General features: G+C 52.7%; 1 protein-coding gene across 2 annotated transcripts; it reads right to left on the bottom strand.

Annotated features, from left to right (window-relative positions):
- Nucleotides 1-3,903: 3,903 nt before the first annotated feature.
- On the bottom strand, nucleotides 3,904-15,569 carry Pgf (placental growth factor). 2 transcript variants are annotated; one of them, XM_020175642.2, is made up of 7 exons: nucleotides 15,150-15,569; nucleotides 13,911-13,953; nucleotides 9,557-9,753; nucleotides 9,257-9,339; nucleotides 7,290-7,319; nucleotides 7,113-7,184; nucleotides 3,904-4,717 (listed from the first exon to the last, which is right to left on the bottom strand). In XM_020175642.2, exons 1-7 carry the CDS (start codon nucleotides 15,222-15,224, stop codon nucleotides 4,699-4,701), a joined length of 519 nt encoding a protein of 172 aa, XP_020031231.2. In that variant the 5' UTR covers nucleotides 15,225-15,569; the 3' UTR covers nucleotides 3,904-4,698. The 2 variants fall into 2 exon arrangements, with proteins under 2 accessions (XP_020031231.2, XP_073923627.1); XM_074067526.1 differs by lacking the exon at nucleotides 7,113-7,184.
- Nucleotides 15,570-17,698: the final 2,129 nt, after the last annotated feature.

The following is a 17,698-nucleotide window of genomic DNA, read 5'->3' as shown; positions in this document are numbered from 1 at the left end:
AGAGCCACTCTGGCAAGGCCAGGGGTAGGTCTGTGCTCCTCTGGACCCTAGACAGGAGAAGGGATGGAGGTACTGATGACTTTGGGCTTTGGCTGTCTAGCTCTGACCCCCACTGGCAGCCCCCTGTGGTATAAGCGTGGGAGGGGGCGCTCCCTGGCTCCCTGGGTCCCCTGTAATCAGCCTCCTCCAAGCCTTGCCTTAGTTCTTGACATTCCGGAGCCTTCTGCTGCTCTTGCTGCTTATTCAGCTTGTAGGAGGCCGTGAGCTCAGCTTTCTGTTCATCTCCATGAAGGTCTTGAGCACATTGTAGATCAGAGAGATGATGATTTGATTCCAGTGCTCCTTGGAGACTTAATAAGGTCACTGGTTTTCATATGTTGATTTTTATATCCTGCTACATTGCTGAAGAAATCTAATCAGGTCTAGAAGAATTTTGCTGGAATCTTTAGAGTCTTTTAAGTATAGAATCATATCATCTGCAGATAGGGATGATTTGACTTCTTCCTTCCCTGTTCGAATCCCTTTTATTTCTTTCTCTTGCTTTATTGCTCTGGCTAGGCATTTTAGCACTACATTGAGTAAGAGCGGAACATGGACCCCCTTGTCTCATTCCTGACTTTAGAGGAAAGGGTTTCAGTTCTCCCTGTTTAGTCATTGACAGCCTTTATTATGTGAGGTACATTTTCTTCTATTCTTATTTTCATCAGAGATTTTATCATGAAAGGAAGTCGAATTTTGTCAAAGGCTTTTTCTGCTTGCCTTAGCCTCTGGAGCTAAGACACATTTTGTGTGTGTGTGTGGTACTAGTTTTTGTTGTTGTTTTGTTTTTGTGTTACTGGGGCTTGAACTCAGGTGCTTATAACTGAGTCACTCCACCAGCTCCTTTTTTGTGAAGGATTTTTTTGAGATAGGGCCTCACAAACTATTTGCCAGGGCTGGCTTCAAACTGAGATCCTCCTGGTCTCTGCCTCCTGAGTAGCTAGGATTGCAGGCGTGAGCCACTGGTACCCAGCATGGTACTGGAGTTTTAACCTAAAGTCTCCACTTGTCAGGCAGGTGCTGCATCACTTGAGCCACGTCACTTGGCCCTGGATAAGAGAAGATGACACTTGGCTTCCTGTCACTTTATTAAAAATCTAGCCCCTCCTAGGCTGGTCCATCCAATTTAAGGCTAATCCCTTCTCTCCTCTAGGAGGCCTGGATTGGCGCAGGGGAGGTTCAAGGGGCACCTCTGCCCTTACACTCTCCTCCCTCTCCCCAACCCCTTTCACTTCCTTCACACAGATCAGGGATCAGAGATGAGAGATGTTCCTTCTCAGCTGTGCCATTTCTTCTCTGGCTAGGAAAGCATCTGGCAAAATAAGGCTGCCAACTTTCTCGTGGACTTCCTGCACCACTCTCTCCTATATGAGAGATCATTTCCAGCTTGATACCGACACCCTCACTCCACTGCACCCTAAACTACATTCTACAGCTCTGGCCAAGCAGCTCCAGGACATTGCCTTCTGCTGCATTCTCCTGACCCCCAGGGAACTACTGCTGGATGCCCCAAAATTCCCCTCTCTATCCCTCTGTCCCTCCTCCATTCTGCACACTCCCAGATCCTCATTCAGATTGTGCACAGGAAAATCCAGCTGCAGGGAGAGGAAGTGAAAGGAGCCAGCATCTCAGGACACCAGAGACCCTGTTCCCTCTCCTTCTCCCATCCCTGGCCTGCTATTTTGAGAGACTGATGAAAGGGGTATTGGGTAATTTCTGAGGGGTATAGCAAAATTACTTTAGCTGTCACCCGCCCCCAACCCTGACACTTTCTCTAAGACAGTCTTGCTATGTAGCCCAGACTGGCCTCAAACTCAAGATCTTCCTGCGTGGGCCTCCCAAGTGCTGGGATTACAAGAATGTACCACCTTGTCTGGCTTTGGCCATCTCTTAGTAAATCCTATAGACAAATGTGTCTAGCCTAAAATTGTGTCTTCTTTGTTTCAGAATGTGGGGTACTCAAGAGTCCTTTTTCCTTAGCTCTGAGTCCAGTCACCAATTCAAGGCTCAGAAAAGCCCCCCACCCTGTGTCCTTTAACACCCACTCTCCCAGTCACAGGAGACCCTGAAGACAGAGCCTGTGCACACTGCTTTCGCTCCATAGCTCCTTGGTTCCTGGAGTGGCATCTGTGACCCATGTAGTGCTCTGCAAACGGTGAAAAGAAATTCAAAAGAGCCCTTGAAGACCCAAATGATCTGAGAGGCTGCCACCATGGTTGAGTGTCATTCCCTCAGGGCCAAGGATGAGAATTCTGCTTCTTTCAGGAGCTGCCCTGCTTGCTGTCTAGGTCCCCAGAGGTGTCCTTGGCTGAGTGGGGAGGCTGCCTTCCATGTGGGACATATAAGGAGCTGAAACCTTGAAGATGCAACAGGGCTGGTTGGAGTCCTCAGGGCTGAGTTGGAGGTCTGGCCAAAGGGAGAGGAGCTCTTCCCAGCTCGGCCAGTCAAAGGCCATGGCTTAGAACAGCTGCAGCTGTAGCACAGAGAAGCAGGAAAGTGCATTTCTGCCAAAGGAAGTCCCCTGGGGCTGACCCACACCCTTTGTCTGTGCTCACCAGCCAGGAGCACATTCTGACCAGAGGGTCCCCTCAAGACCCAGGCCTTTGTGAACAGAATGTAGAGGGCAGTTCCCCGAGCAGGGCCACTCCACCCTGCTGACCATCCAAGGCCTCCCTCTAAGGCCCAGAGTGGGGTCCCTGCCTGTTCCCTGGGTCCCTGTGGTTTTCAACTTCAAATGAGGAAGTGGAGCCAAGGAGAGAATGGGGAACTGCCTTCTGCCAACACAAGGAACACCTTGTGGATCAGAAGCAGATGGGAGGGATGGTAAGAGGTTTGGGCTTAAAAAAAAAAAAGTAGGTTTCTTTCATGAACAGCATTAGGGAGGAAGGCAGAGAAAGTTAAGAGGCAAAAGGAACAAATGGACAGGAGATCGCTGGATCCAGGGCTGGAGCAGGTGGGAGACATATCCGTTCAGTCCCACTGGGGCCCAGGTCAGGTTGTCTCCCCTGAGGACCTGAGGAGTCTGGGAGCCCTGCTCACTTGGGATCCAGAGGCTGGGTGTGGGACTGGGTGTGGGGAGGTCCTGGAGCAGGAGAAGGATTCTGTGCTTTTGAATTTGATGGTGTTCAGAGGTAACTTGGGCCAGGCTTCTCCCAACTTTGGGATAAACTCCTTGTCTGGGGTGGGATGGACCCTAGAATGGAGCAGAGGGCAATCAATCATTTCACCATCTCAGGCCTGTTTCTGCAGCTGTCAAAAGGAGGGAGAAGCGGGTACAGAAGCTCTTGCCATAATCCCACCTACCGGAAGCAACGATCAGGAGGATCTCGGTTCAAGGCCAGCCTGGCAAAAAGTGAAGGAGATCCTATCTTAACTAATAAAAAGCTGGTTGTGGTATTGCACACCTGTCATCCTAGCTATTCGGGAGGGAGGACTGCAGTCCAGGATGGCCTGGGGCCTAAACATGAGGCTCTATTCTGAAAAATAACAATGAAAGCAAAAAGTGCTGGGGGCATGGCTAAAACCCTGAGTTCAAATACCTGTACTGCCAATAAATAAATAAATAAAATCCCAAACTGAGGAGATTGGAAGGAGAAAGCATGCATGGGCTTGAACTCAGGGCCTACATCTTGAAACACTCCACCAGTCCCATTTTTTTTGTGCGTGATGGGTTTTTTCGACATAGGGTCTTGTGAACTATTTGCCCAGGGCTGCTTTTGAACCGTGATCCTCCTGATCTCTGCCTCCTGAGCAGATTACAGGTGTGAGCCGCCAGCACCTGGCCTTAGCAGGTTCAGAGACCACCCTGTGCTCTTTGCATGTCCTGAACCTCCCACTCTGTCCTGTTGTCATCCTTTGCTTTGCTCACTGCTGCGACAGACACACTCCCTTGGACAAGCTCTTTCCAGACTAGAATACTTTATTCGAGAGAATCTGGCTTGGCAGTCAGACCCCGAAGGGCAGCTGGTGGGACACGAAGGCCCTTGGGGAATCTGCTCACTTTCCACAGCTGAGGGGCTTGGACAAATGGCTCCTCTCCCAGCAACTTCAAGAGGGCTGCTGCTCGTTCTGCCCACTCTCTGGTCAGCTCCACACCATTCTGTGTCTCTGAGAGAGGGCAGGGTGGCTGAGCCTTGGCCGAAAACACATCCCAGAAAGTGGTAGAATGTGTGGAGTGGCCTTAGATAATAAGGAGTGGCAAATTCCAGACAGGTACTGTTCGTCAGAGTTGAACATCCGGGTCTCCAAGGTGAAGAGCTGCTGCCAGGAGGAGGAGGGTATGGCTGTGTGCCTTCCACACAGCCAGGGCCACAGCAGCCACAGGGCAAGAACTGCTATCTGGGCTGAATCTGGAGTCAAGGACAGGTGCTGGTTCCCTGAAGACCCAGGTCCTCTGGGGCCTGGTCTGCCCCTTGCAAGGCCACATGTCTTGCTTCTTCCCAAGCTGAAGCTCCCACAGGTCTGTGGCTGGCTTCTTCTTTCTCTCACGTTCTGTTTAAGGCACTGAATTCCTGAGGGTCCTGTCCCTCCCTGCCTGTCCTCTTGGAGGGAGCAAGTCATTCAGCAGGGATACAGTTGGCTAATAAATAGAGGAGGTCATTGACTGGGTGACGGCAATAAATACACGAGCTGGGTGCAGGGTCTCTCCTTGAGGGGCTGTTACCTTCGGTCCCCACACCTGCCAGAAATCAAACACAGACAGGAGTATCAGCTAACTGTGTGTATGGTGGGGAGGGGACACAGGCCCAAAGGGGTAGCTCAGACAGGGGGCACAGGAAGGAAGCAGCACTCCTGGAACCCTGCCACCAGAGCCACCAAGCAGCTGGGGACTTCCCTTCAGTAAGCACTTAGCTTGGCCAAACACAGTCTCTTTTGTGCTATTATTACCATTTTTTCACAGATGAGGAACGAGGCCCAGAGAGGTTAAGAAACTTGCCCAAGATCACACAGCTAGTCAGTGACACAGTCACTACATCATGTAATAATGCCTCTGGTTACCCGAAGGTAGCAGTCTTCAAGCAGGGGATTGGGTAATGGAAGACTGAGAATGGATGGTTTTAAAGAAATCAATTTTCAGCCTTCTTGTATTCAGACCTGACATTGTGTGAGACAGTCCTGAGGTCTACTGCCCTACCCACAATTGCCCTTCTCCTTCTAGAAAGGAAGGGATGCATCTTGCCCATTCCAAATCCTGCTAAAGGGTTTGGCTGCAAAGTAAACAGGAGGACTACCTGAGGTATCAGTGTAGGTGTTGAGAAAGGAAAGATGGTTACCAAGTTATCAGCCAGTATGTATGAGAAGGAATTTTTGTTAGCCGATCACCTTGAGATTTTTGGCAAATATTTTAGGAGTTCCAGTAATTGAGTGCCATCAGTTCCATCTACTTATTTATGTGAACATGGTTTCTCAACTTTTCATCTATAAAAATATGATAAACAGGACCGGAATTTATGCTGAATCCTGTCTCCATCTGGGAGGAAGTAACATTCATTAATGGATTCATTGACTAATTGAAAAGAGGGGACCACACCTGTCTCATTGAGATGCATTCCCAATGACATGGATTGAACTTTTATGTTTTTATTTATTACAATATCGTATATTTGTGCCATTTTGATCAAGTGGTACTACTAATAATTATTTTGATAATTTATTCCAGGACAAAATTGAATTTGGTTTTATGGTCACAGGAAATTTAAAATAATTCAAAATTATATACCACCCTTGTGGCTGATAATAAGGTGATACATAAAAGACATTTGTGCATTAAAAATAATATTACATTAGGCTGAAATTCTGTGTGGGAAGTGAAATGGAAACAAAGTCCCAGAAAAATAGAAGCAATGTAAATATGTAATTATTAAGGAAGGATGTGCATATTTTTTTTTGCAGTTCATTTTTTTTAAAATAGGATGGCATATTCCAGAGGATATATCTTGGTTCTGTTTGTTTGTTTTTTGGGTTTTTTTTTTTTGTGATCCTGGAGGTCTGAACTCAGAGCCTCACATTTGGTAAGTGGGTGCTCTACCACTTATGCCATTCTGCCAGCCCCATAGGATACCTGAAGAGTGAGTTATATACTCAAGGTTATAATAGCTTTATATTAAAATATTAAATACGCACAATATGCCAGAAACCATATCCTTTGCAACTATTTATAATTATGATGAAAAAGAGCACATGGACTTCTGAAAGTCTTTTGGGGGACTCCCCAGTGAGCTGTTTGAAGAGAGATGGGATTCTGTCCCTGGGAATGCCTGGCTGGGGTTGCAGCCCTGAATGGATTTCACCACCTATTTACTTCCCCCAAATTGCTGTGTGGGGCTAGAAATGAGGGCCATAAGTTTTAGGTGGATGGACTTCCCCGAATCCCTGCCTTCAGTGACTGGAGGGAAATGTCCCCTGATGGAGGAGCTGGGTCATGGCGTCAGGGCTGAGGTCAGCTCCATAGCATGAAATGATTTCCTGTCTTGAAGCTTGAAGGAGACTTTTGGGAGCCCAGTGTGCCTGATTACTGTGCACTGAAACATTCTATCTGTTCTCACAAATCTGGGGGTTCCCTTCGCAAATCCTTTTCTCCCAGTCACACTTAAACCTGTGACTCCAGGTGTGTAGCCAAGATGGACAGAGAACAGGGAAAGGGGGAAGAGGAAGCAAGGTGACACTAAGACAGAAACACTGGCTTGGGAGCCAGGGGGGCCTGCACCTTTCCTGGGGCCGCCAGGAAGTAGCCCCACTATAACCCAGGAACCTTGGTTGTTGGTTGGTGTCCTGGCACACAGGAAGTTCTTGGTAAATGTTTGCAGATTGACCGAATGTTTGGTGTACTCCCTGCCCTATTATTTTACAAAGAAAAATGATTTGTTTAAGGTCACACAGAGATTGAGGTTAAGCCAAGAACCAAGGTCCTTTGATGCTTCCTGGACACTTGAGGGGGCAAATCCCCTGTCCTGGCCCCCAAGACTCCCTGAGCCTTATCTCTCCCCCTCCCTGATCACTGATTCCTATAGGCAGGGCAGGAGCCCCCCTCCAGCCCAGCCTTCTTGTCATCCCTGGGTCCCCCGCACACTCACAGGTGGGGTTTCTCACAGTCTGTGGGTTTCTGCTTCTCTCTCTTCCTCTTCCCCCTGCCCTTGGGTCTCCTCCTGCAATAAGCCAAAAGCGTCAGGACAAAGTAGCTGGGGGACCCCATGCTAGGACAGGTACTGGCAGGCCTGAGAATAGCCCCGAACCCCAGCCAGGTCACTTACCTTTCTGACTTCGTCTTCCCCTCCAGAGGTCTAAGGAAACAGACAGAAAGAGGGGCGGTGGTGGGGTGTGTGTGAATCAGGTGAGCAGTTAAATGGGGGCCTCCTGCCCCCTCCACACCTCCCTCCAAATTTCCCAAGTGCTGGTCTAGATGATGGTGAGACCACTAGGGGGCAGCATGAAGCCGGAAAGCCAGAGAGAGCCAAAAGCCCTAGGCTCTGGCAATTCCATCAAGAGACGTATGATTTCCCCCTTGGGGTTCCTTCTCACATGCTTCTGCATGTCTCCACTTCTTGGCATCAAATCTGGGGTCTTTTGAGTCTGTTCTCTGCTGCTTCATTTTCTCTGTTCTCTTCCTCCCTTTCCTTCCCGGGTGCATTCTGGGAGTTTCCTCACAGACAGTAAATGATGGGCATGACCACGGACAGGGCAGTGGTTGCTGCCAGCTAAGGCTGCCTGTCAGGGCGCACCCCTCACCTCACCCTGGCAACAGCAGGGGGAGTGGGTGGGGCTGATCAAGGGAGGTGAGCACAAGCTGCACAGTCCCCAGGCATGTCCCAGCTCTGCCTCCTGGGGCTGTGGCTGTTGGCCCAGAAATGAGAAGAAAGGTGTCCCTGTTGCCTGGCCTGTGGGAAGGGGACTGAGCCCCAGTCCCCTTGGGAGCAGAGGGTGGAAACTGGGGCAATGTGGTAAGTCACCTCTGGGTTAGGGAGGGAATGCGGCCCTGGGCTGGCCCCTTCCCTGGGAATGCCTGCTTGCATCTCTGCAGACTAGTCAAGTCAGAGACACTCTTGGAGCCTTACTCTCCTCGCCTGCTTGCTCCAAAAAGAGTGGCTGTGAAAACAAAGGTGACCATCCCGCCTCTGCCCAAAAGGGTTCATGACCTGGTTAAGCTGTGCCTGGGAGGGACGTGTTTGAGGCAGGACCCCCAACACTGGTATGGTAAGCTGGGCCAGGGGCCAGGGATCAGGTTCAAAGGGGGTAGTCAGAACCCTGGACACTAGGCATGGCCAAGCCTAGGCAGTCCTGGGGCTACAGGAGAATTTGGCAATGGCCAAGAAAGGCAGCATGAAAAAGGGAGGTTTAGGGGTAAACCCAAATTCCTCCTCCACACTCATGAGCTGTGGCAAACCATGGAACTGCATTGAGCATAGGTTTCCTCATCTGGACAGTGGGGTAGGGGGCCAGGAGAGCAGGGACCTTATCTACCTTGCTCATCACTGTTTCCCAAGCATCTAGGCCAATGCCTGGCATAGAACAGGCACTCAATAAACACAAGTGACTCCATTTTATGTATCTGGGTACAGTAGGTGCACAATAAGTGATTGTTTTCCTCTCTTCCTGCCCTCTGCTGGGGCTCTAGAATTCAAGTCTGGTGAGTTCCATAGCCCAGTGGTACCAAGACCTGCATCTCAGCCCATCTCTTTCTAACTGAACCCAGGTAACAGTGCCAAGCCTCCTGCTCTTGGTAACACATGTTCCACGTGCCCAGGACAGTCAGCAAGACTACTGCTGGGCAGAGCCTCTGGTGAGTGGGGGACGGGCAGAGTGTCAGTGGGCTACAACTCTAAAAAACACAGCCTCTTTTCTTTCACCCCTTTCTTCCTAGTGGGGCTGGTCCTCCCTTCTACATCTCAGCCCAGTTTGCCTCAGCCTGGCTCAGAACCAAGTCCAGGCTTGCCATGACTGCCTCCAGGCATCTCTTCCAGGGGCCAGTGGTAGCTGCCTCCCATCTCAGAGGAGGGGGACGACATGTGCTAAGCCCCTACAAGTCTAGGAGGAACTCAGCTTCTTCCTCCCCTGTGGCTTTTTGGCAGCTATACTCCAGCTGCTGGGACCAGCTTCCTAGGCACAGAATGAAAAGCCCAGGACCACTTACCAGGGAAGCAAGTGCAGCCTGCAGCAAGGCAGTTTCTACCTTGGCTGCTAAGTACACAGGCCTGTCTCTGCTGCGCTCTCCAGGACCTACCTGCACTCGCAGAGCACGTGCTGAGAGAACGTCAGCTCCACATAGGAGGGCTGAGCCTCAAATTGAGGGGGGATCTTCAGGACCTGTGTGGAAAGTAAAAGGTTGAGGCCTGCTGAGGGTGCAGGTGAGGTAGCTTGGGCTGGCCATGACGGGTGCTCAGGAGGGAGAGCCCTGGAATCCCAGGATTCCAGGCCTGGGAACTTGGCCTGCTTTTGTTCTCTCCAGGTGTTTTCTGGTGGGCCTCTGCACAGGATGCGGGCTGTGGGGCAGGGGATGGCATGAGGAGGAGAGTTTCCTTACCTGCATGGTGACATTGGCGGTTTTTACTGGTGCACAGTACAGGTTCTCATCACCACAGCAACCAGTGCAGCGCTGCAGGGCAACACAGGATGGACTGAATATGTGTTCCACCTCGTTGGGGTACTCGGACATGATGTCTACCAGCTTTTCCATCGTCCGGCAGTAGCTGCGGCCCCACACTTCATGGAAGGGCACCACTATGGGGAGTAAGAAGGCCAGGTCAGGCCAGCAAGGGCCCATTCCTTGGTGCCCCAGACTTGGCTCCTCGTTGGGCCCCATACAAGGCCCCTCTGTTTGGAACCACTGATGTAACTCCTCTGGGACGCTGCTGGCTGGTTGGCTCTTTTGGAGAAGCATATCCCAGGGAAGCAGAATCTCTCAGAGGCCTGAGCTCTGGGTTCTATTCTCTACTCAGGTACCTGTGTCTCCTTGGTTCCTTGGAGCTTCGAGGACTGCATTGTGGCAGCTCCTCTGGCTCCCTGGATATTTCTTGGGCCTGATCTAGTGCTTTCTCTGTGTTGGGGAACTTACTGAAGAAAACAGTTCTGGAGTCCTGCACATAGGACCGGCCTTCTCCTAGGCCCTCTGTCCCCAAACCTGCAATGGTTCCCTCATGTCCTGCCCCACCTGATATCAGTAGCCAAGCTCACATCCAGCCATGTGCCCCAGCTTCTTCTCCACATAATCCCACCAGCCCGTGTACCAAGCCAGGGCACATCCCGTTCCTCCCTAGCTTTGGGCTTTTACTGTGCACGGTCCAGGGAAGGGATGTGCTTTCCCCTCTTTCCTTACTGTTCACATAGCCAGCCTCTACTCCCAACACCACCTCCCCACTCCTCCCTGTAGCCTTCTCCAGCAATTCTACCAGGAGTGGGGCTCCTCCCTGAAGTGCAGCCTGGCTCCAGGGCTTACCTGGAGCACTTATCACTGGTGGCACTTATCTCCATTACAGCCAAACTGGGGCTCTGGGAAGACAAAAGCCCCCATAAACACAGGCTAAGTGGCTTCTGACTGATTAGGTGATGGTTCATCAAGCATTTCCAGGAGCATCGCTGACCATGCAGTGCCCTGGTGGTAGTGACGGGATCTTTGGGATAGGGTACTGATCTGGAATCCCTCAAAAGATACTGCTCCTTCAGGGAAAGGCCTGGGGCCAGAACCCAAAGCAGGGAATAGCCAGAGCCAGGACATCTGTCTTCAGGCCCTACACTGGCTGTGTGACCCTGGGGAGGTCACTTAGCCTTTCTGGGTATATCAGTTTCCTGAGCTGGGGGAAAAGAAGCAGGCTGGGAACAATTGGTTGCTAAAATCTTTTCTATTCTGACAGACTGTGCTTCAGTGCACAGGACGCAGCCTGGCCCAGCCTTGAGACTGTGGGCAGAGAAATATCCCCAGTCGGGTCATCCTGATCTGCATCTGATGCTCATCCTCAGTAAGTCGGGGAGGACAAGGGAGCTGGGTCACCTGGGAACCTTGCTGCCCTGGCATAGAGCAACGGCCTCTCCTAGCAGCCCCTCGCTTCCACGGCAGGCAGATGGGGCCAAAGTCCATTCCACTGAGCCTATGAGGACATGAGACTCTGGGTAATCTCATGAGAAAAACAAACCTCCGTCATAGCAGAGGCCCTCAGGAAAGGCTGCAGGCTGGTGGAAAATACCCAAGAGGTGGTGTGTCCACGTGAAGCTGCGGGCGGCCACTGAGGCAATAAACCGTGCTTATCTGGGTGTCTGCTGTTTCATCCTGCTCTGCTCTCCCTGGAGGATACTTGGGCTAGACCACACGCTACAGGAGGATTCAGAGGCTCTCTGACTCTACCTTTCCAGGGACTGAACACTCCTCTTAAACCCTAGTAGGAAACAAGGCCTCTCTCCCCTTAGGCGGCCCTAGAGCCCAGGGAAGCCTGCCTTTGTGGCATGGGGGTCAGAGAGCACCTTCCTATCGCCAGCTTCATGAGCTGTGTGTTTAGTCTAAAACCTTCATGAGCACCACGCCACCCTGAACAGTTAATCTCTGCAGAGGAAATATAAATATAGCCAGTTGCCAAAGAACCATGGAAGGCTCTTGCTTTGGAACCCACTGTCGGGGAAGTGGTCAACAGCAGAGAAGGGGGCACCCTGACCCCCTACCATCCCACAAACAAAATTCCACCAGGCCAGGCTGTTGAGGCCATGGCCAGGTTGAGCAAAGCAGTCTGGGAGCTGGTGGCAGAAGAAGGGATTTCCTTTCCTCACCCTTATATCCCATTATGCAAACGCTTTGTCTACAGTATCCAGGCTCCAGGGCCCCCAAATCCTGAAACCTACCGGTTTCTGGCCCAGGTGGCCAGACCATGTTGGGAAAGGGCTGAGAAGGAGGTGGGCCAGGGCCTGATTTACCTGGCAGCTACTGGGAAAAAGGGCATTTCATCCCTGGAGGCCCCTGTCTGGGTGTGTGGGAGAAACAAAGGGGGCTGGGTGAGGGGCCAGCAGAGGGAGCGCAGTGACAGCCCCCAGATGTGGCTGAGCTCCTCTCAGCCGCTCCTGAGAGCACTTCCGCTGGCCCCAGACCTGTTCTGGGTTGGGGTGGGGGTGGGGTGAGAGGAAAGGAGGCTGTTCCTGCCCAGGGCTGGGCGTTTCCACCCACCAGGGCCACTCTTGGGGCTATGAGTGCACTCTCAGCTCTCTCTCCAGCGCTGTGGGTGTGTCTCCATCTGTCCCCAGCTGCCTACGACCCAGAATGGAGGAGACCCAAGAAGGGAAATATTAATACTGAGAGTAGGCTTCTGAAGAGAACTTCGGGGTGGCTGCTGGCCACCAGCCAGAGCCCGGCAGGTATCCTACTCACTGGCAGGGCACCCAGCCAGCTGGCCACAAGGGACACCCCGCTTATGCCTGCAGGGCAGCTGGGAGGCTTGGAGCTGAGCATGCTGGTTCTGCCAAATACACTGAGGAGTGCCTGAGGCTTTAGGCAACCCCACTGGCTCTCTGAACCTAAAATGCAGAAAATGCAAATACCTTCCTAATTCACAGCCTTGTGGTCAGATGGAATGACAATAAATGACACTAGAACCATGAAGGGCGATAGTAAAAATCAGTGTCCATGGTGGACTGCACTGCTTCTTGCTCTAGTATTAGCAGGAAGGGATTTTAAGAACTGTGCTCCCTTGGCCACAACGCAGGCCCCATGACTGATTAGGATGCCAGATGAGCTGACCTCATGAATCTACACTTCCAAGCCTCCTCACCCAGGATCCTTGGGAGGTATCTATACCTATGTCTCCTCCATGGAGTCAAAGAATCCTGCAATCTTAGACAAAGAAGAAGCCTTCAATATCAAGTAGTCTAATGTTCCCATTTTACAGATGAAGAAAGTGAGGCTGAGACCTCTTAGGTAGTTGTTCCCTGAACTATACTGAAAGTATTAAAACAGAACATGGTGTGGAGGCAGGGGATGGGTCCCTCTCCAAATCCCAGAGTGTAATAGTATGCTAGTTCCAGAAGGCACATCAAGGAGAAAGCCACTGAAGTAAAAAGCAGCTACTTCTCCTTACCTGTTCACTGACCAAGGGACCTCGGGCAGGAGGGCATGGCCAGGCCCAGCAAAGGCTACTATCAGACAGGCAGGCAAGTGGGGGGTGGGCAGGCCACTAGAGGGTGTTACCAGCCCACAGACGGCTATCACGAGTGTGCGTGAGCATGTCCCTACACGCCCCTCTCCTACAGCTCAGTGGGCAGCCTCAGCAGCAGTGTGTGGTCACCCTGTACATCTTGGAGAAGCAGGGAGGGACGAGGAGGCAGGGGGCCTGGCACAGGAACTTCTTCTGCATATGTCTGTTTGGCAAAGGTGTTGTTGCCCTTTGAAGATTCCCTCTTGATGCAACCCAGGACAGGGAGTGGAGGGGCCAGGGAGGGCACAACTTGTATTCTGTCTGTTTGTAATCAATGGAAAGGTCTGGTCAGATCCCTGTAGCTCCAGCAGGGTTGGGTTGCTTGGAAGATCCCTTCTCCCCACCCGCCCAATCCCCTTGACTGCTTGCCCGCTGCTTCTAGCTCCCAGACCCCCAGTCTGGCCCCTGGCACTCAACATCCACCCTGCTCTCCCAAACTCCATCTGCACCTTTATAGCATGCTGAGAAGCGGCTCTGAGCCAGCTGGATGACCCTGGCTTTACTGGTCTGCGGGATGACCTCTCCAGGCCGCTGGGTCACAATGGGTGGATCTCTCAGGCCCTAGCCAGGATGGCTAGTTCGTAGACTCTCTGTAGCTTACTATCAGACTGCACCCACCCTTCATCCAATCCCTTCCCATCCTCTGCTGGGGATTGGGAGGAAAGAACAGAGGGACTGAGCATCTGTACCCCAGCCTGGCTGGCTTACCTTCCACTTCTGATGAGCCATTCCCAGAAGACAGGATACTCTGCTGTGAACAGAATGATACAGAGATGAGAGTGGGGCTCTCCTTGGAGGAGCTGGCCTCTGGGATCAACTGTGATGACAAGAGGGTAGAGATCCCTCTGAACTCCTCCTTACCCTGTGCATACATACACACTCTGTCCTGTCTCAGAACTGCCTATTTCTAGGTGCAACTGAAAGCCAACTGGACCCTGGGTTAAGTCCCACCTCTCTCTGGCCTCAGTTTCCTCATTTGGAAAAGGGTAGAAGGCTAGAGACTTTTGGAGGCCTCCTGTGTCCCAAAGATCTTTCAACCCTGTGGGGTCTCCCTTCTATCCAGCCCCCAGGCCAGCCCTGCTGGGCCTGTACAGCCCGCCTTGGCTGGACGCCAGACCCAGGGGGAGGTGATCAGCTGGTGGGAGCTGAGGGGCTGGAACAGGCGGCGCCATGAGCTGGTGCTGCTGGTAATGTTACACCTCTGGCCAGCCCTGCAGCAAGCAGGCTGGTGGCTGGGCTGCTAGGCCAGGCAACTGCCCAGCCCACCCACTACTGGGCTGGGGCTGGGGACTCCCAGGGCAGTGCAATGGGAAGGGAGCTCATTGGCTTTGTCAGGATTTTGCTGCCCAATCTGGCTCCCAGCCAGACTCACCCGGCTCCTGGGAAAAGGGCCCTGCTCACTTCCCCAGGCCCTGCACTCAAGACCTCCAGCCACCCACCCAGGAGAGAGGGCACAAGAGGACCCCATGTCTTATCCCAAGCCCAACCCAAGAGCCCCTAGCTCTGACCTGAACCCCAGTGGGGGCAGGGCCTAGTCTCCCCACCACCAGCCTCTTTTGCTGTCTTCCTCCCCACCAGGCCAGGTCAGAGGTCCTGGGGGCGTCTGGTTGGTCATGGGGCCTCGACCCTGACCACAAGGCCAGGGAACTGCCTGGGATTAGTGAGCAGATGCTTTTTTAGCAAAGCCACTAGGGCTTCAAGGGCCAGACAGGAAACCTCCCTCTCTCCCTGTGGCTTCCCTGCCCCCCACCAAGACAGCCCCCCAGAGCTGGGGACAGCCCAGTCTGAGTCTCCTCCCTGCGGACGCAAGTCCAGCCTGACCCCTGAGAAATGTGTGGACATCCTAAGAAGTGCTGCTTCTTGGAGCTCTGTGATTTCAGAGTCCCCTGTCTCCAGTACTGGGATGGGAAGGTCGGGGGAGCCAGGCAGGAGTGGGGGAGTCCTTACCCGGGAATGTGCAGTAGGCAGGGCCAGCCCAGCCAGGAGCTGCAGGAAGCAAGTGAACAACCTCATGGCTAGCATCTTCTCAGACGTCCGGATCGAATGTACTCCAAGGGACAATCACCATGCTCGTCCCCCTGGGGGAGCCGCTGGTACAGGAGGAGAGCTGAGTGAGGAGCTGGATGTCCCTCTCACGGTTGTCCCGAGGTCCCCGCGGTTGGCCTGAGCATCCACTGGAGGCTGGGGGAATAGGGAGCCCACAGGTGAGGCTGTGTCTGGGGAACCTGGCGGGGAGCAGCCTGGCGGCGTGGGGCAGGCGGGATCCTAGGAGGGTCCTTGAGCGCCGGGTGCGACCCTAGGTCCTTTCCTGGTTGGGCAGAAGTCTGAAGATGCAGTTTCCTGCTCAGACTGCAGCTCCCTTGTGGACTGAAGCTTGTCGGGCGGCTGGGTTTCAAGGCTGTCCATCGGGGCGGGGCTCCAGGCCCGCCCCGCCCACTGAGCTCCACCCCCGAGGCCCCCGGAGCAGCCTGAGCGAGCTGGACCCCCCCCCCCGCGGGTTGGTGGCTGCTTAGGGACTGAATGGCGTGACCCCGCAGGGCGTGGAAGTGGCGCTGCGGGAGCACAGACCCTAAGTTCCGCAGAGCCTGGCTCTAGCTTGCCCCTAGGCCAGCCCACGGGCTACACCTGACTTGGCTCCTCTGGGTCAGACACCTGGAGTGGGCGCCTGCAGGTGCGGTGTCTAACATCTAACATTGAGTTGATGCTCAGGACTTTAGCGTCCTCTGCAGGGACTGCAGCCGGCCCTGGATCTATGGGATGGCCTTTTGTGGCCACTGCATGACATCTACACAATCCTTAGGGGTGAAAGGATGACGAACCCTTTCTTTTTTCTTTTCTTCTTTTTTTTTTTTTGTAGCTGAAGAAGCCGGTGCTGTGAGAGTATCCAGCCAGCATAAGCTGACAATGTACATGTGTGCTCTTGGAAAGTGTGTGCGTGTGCTCGCACAGGCCTGTGTGTACCAAGAACTGACAGAGACAAAACTCTAGCTACGTGACTCCAGAACCGTCTCTCCACCTAACCTATCACCCTCCTAGCCCTGCAGGCAAGCAGCAGGTCTTGTGGGTGGCCCACAGGAAACACCTCAAGGCACCTGGCTGGAGGTCCAGCACTATTTCCTGCTGAGGAAGCAGCCCTTTCAGGCCTCCCTGCCAGGCCAGCCAACCAGGGGTGTGGAGAATGGGTTAGCCTGGCATCTCCTGGGCCCAGGCTGAGAAAGAAATGCTCCAGTGACGGGGTATGTGCCTCTGCACGTGCATGGACATTTGTGTGTAGCTGTGAAAACTCTGTGTGTGTGCCCACTGAACCACTGTGTGGGGGCTGGGTCTTTGGGAATCTCTGTATGCCCGTGTGATGGTGTCCATTGTGTCTCTGGAGCTGTTTGAAAATGTGTACGAACATGAATTTTGGTGGGATTGTGAGTCTGTGTGCCTACTTGTGTCTCTGCCTGTATGTGTCCTTCTATGTGCGTGCGTACCTGGACAGACTTCTGTGTGTGACCATGCATGTCTCTGTGCTTTTGGGTGTGCCCTCCCTTGGTCCTCCATAGCTCTTTAGCTCCACCACCTTCATGGCTTTCTGTGCCCAACTCCCTGGCAGCAAAAACCTGTTAGGGTTCAGAGTCACAATTGGCTGGGCCTGGGGCTGGTGGGTGGCTGTGGAGGAGGAGATGGGCCTGGGAGATGGCCCCTGAGCTCACATTCCAGCCAAGAGGAAGGGAAGCCAGGGCAGTCCTGGCTGTCACCCCAGTGACCTCTGTGTCCATCGCCTTCTGCCCACCCACGAGGGGCTGCCCAGCCGGCCATGAGTCTGGAGGTTCAGGGGCCAGGGCCTACTCACAGGCCAGCTAAGCAGGGGCTGCAAAGAACATTCTGACAAGTTCCAACATGCTAGGGCTCTCAGGGTAGACAGATTCCTTCCTGGTTCCAGACTCATAGTAGAGGGTCTTGGGGTCTGTGAGTGAGGATGAGTGGGTGTGATTGCCCATAACATCTAAGTATGCATATGCATGTGTATCTATTTTGGATCTGGAGTTTTGTGCATTGTGCACGAATGTGTAGATTTAATAGTCTATCATATATGTTTATTTATACTGAGTATTTTAAGCACTTATGTATGGGAGATATTTGCTATAACTGTGGTCAGATAGGAATGTGAACTTCGTGTGTGCGCGTATTCATTCCTAAGATCTGTTACTTGACGCATATCCCTTTAGCTCTACTGTGCTCTAGCTATTTGCCCCAGGTAACACTGATGTCCCTTGACATTTCCACTCATGCAGATGACTGGGGATGCCGAAGCACTCTTTCCACATTCCCAAGTGAACTCAATACCTTGGGCAGTGTCTGCGATTTCCACAAGTGCATCCCTGTCTCTTGTCACTAGGCCGCAAGCCATAACCTTCTAACCCCAGCTTTCTAGCTTATCAGATGAATTTGCTAAGAAAAGCAAGGTAGCAGAAACCAGACTCTAAAAGTCATACAACTTCAGTAGAAGT

This window comes from Castor canadensis, chromosome 3 (assembly GCF_047511655.1).
Source record: "Castor canadensis chromosome 3, mCasCan1.hap1v2, whole genome shotgun sequence".
In the NCBI taxonomy this organism is placed as follows: Eukaryota; Metazoa; Chordata; class Mammalia; order Rodentia; family Castoridae; genus Castor; species Castor canadensis.
This window is presented reverse-complemented; position numbering and strand designations above follow the sequence as displayed.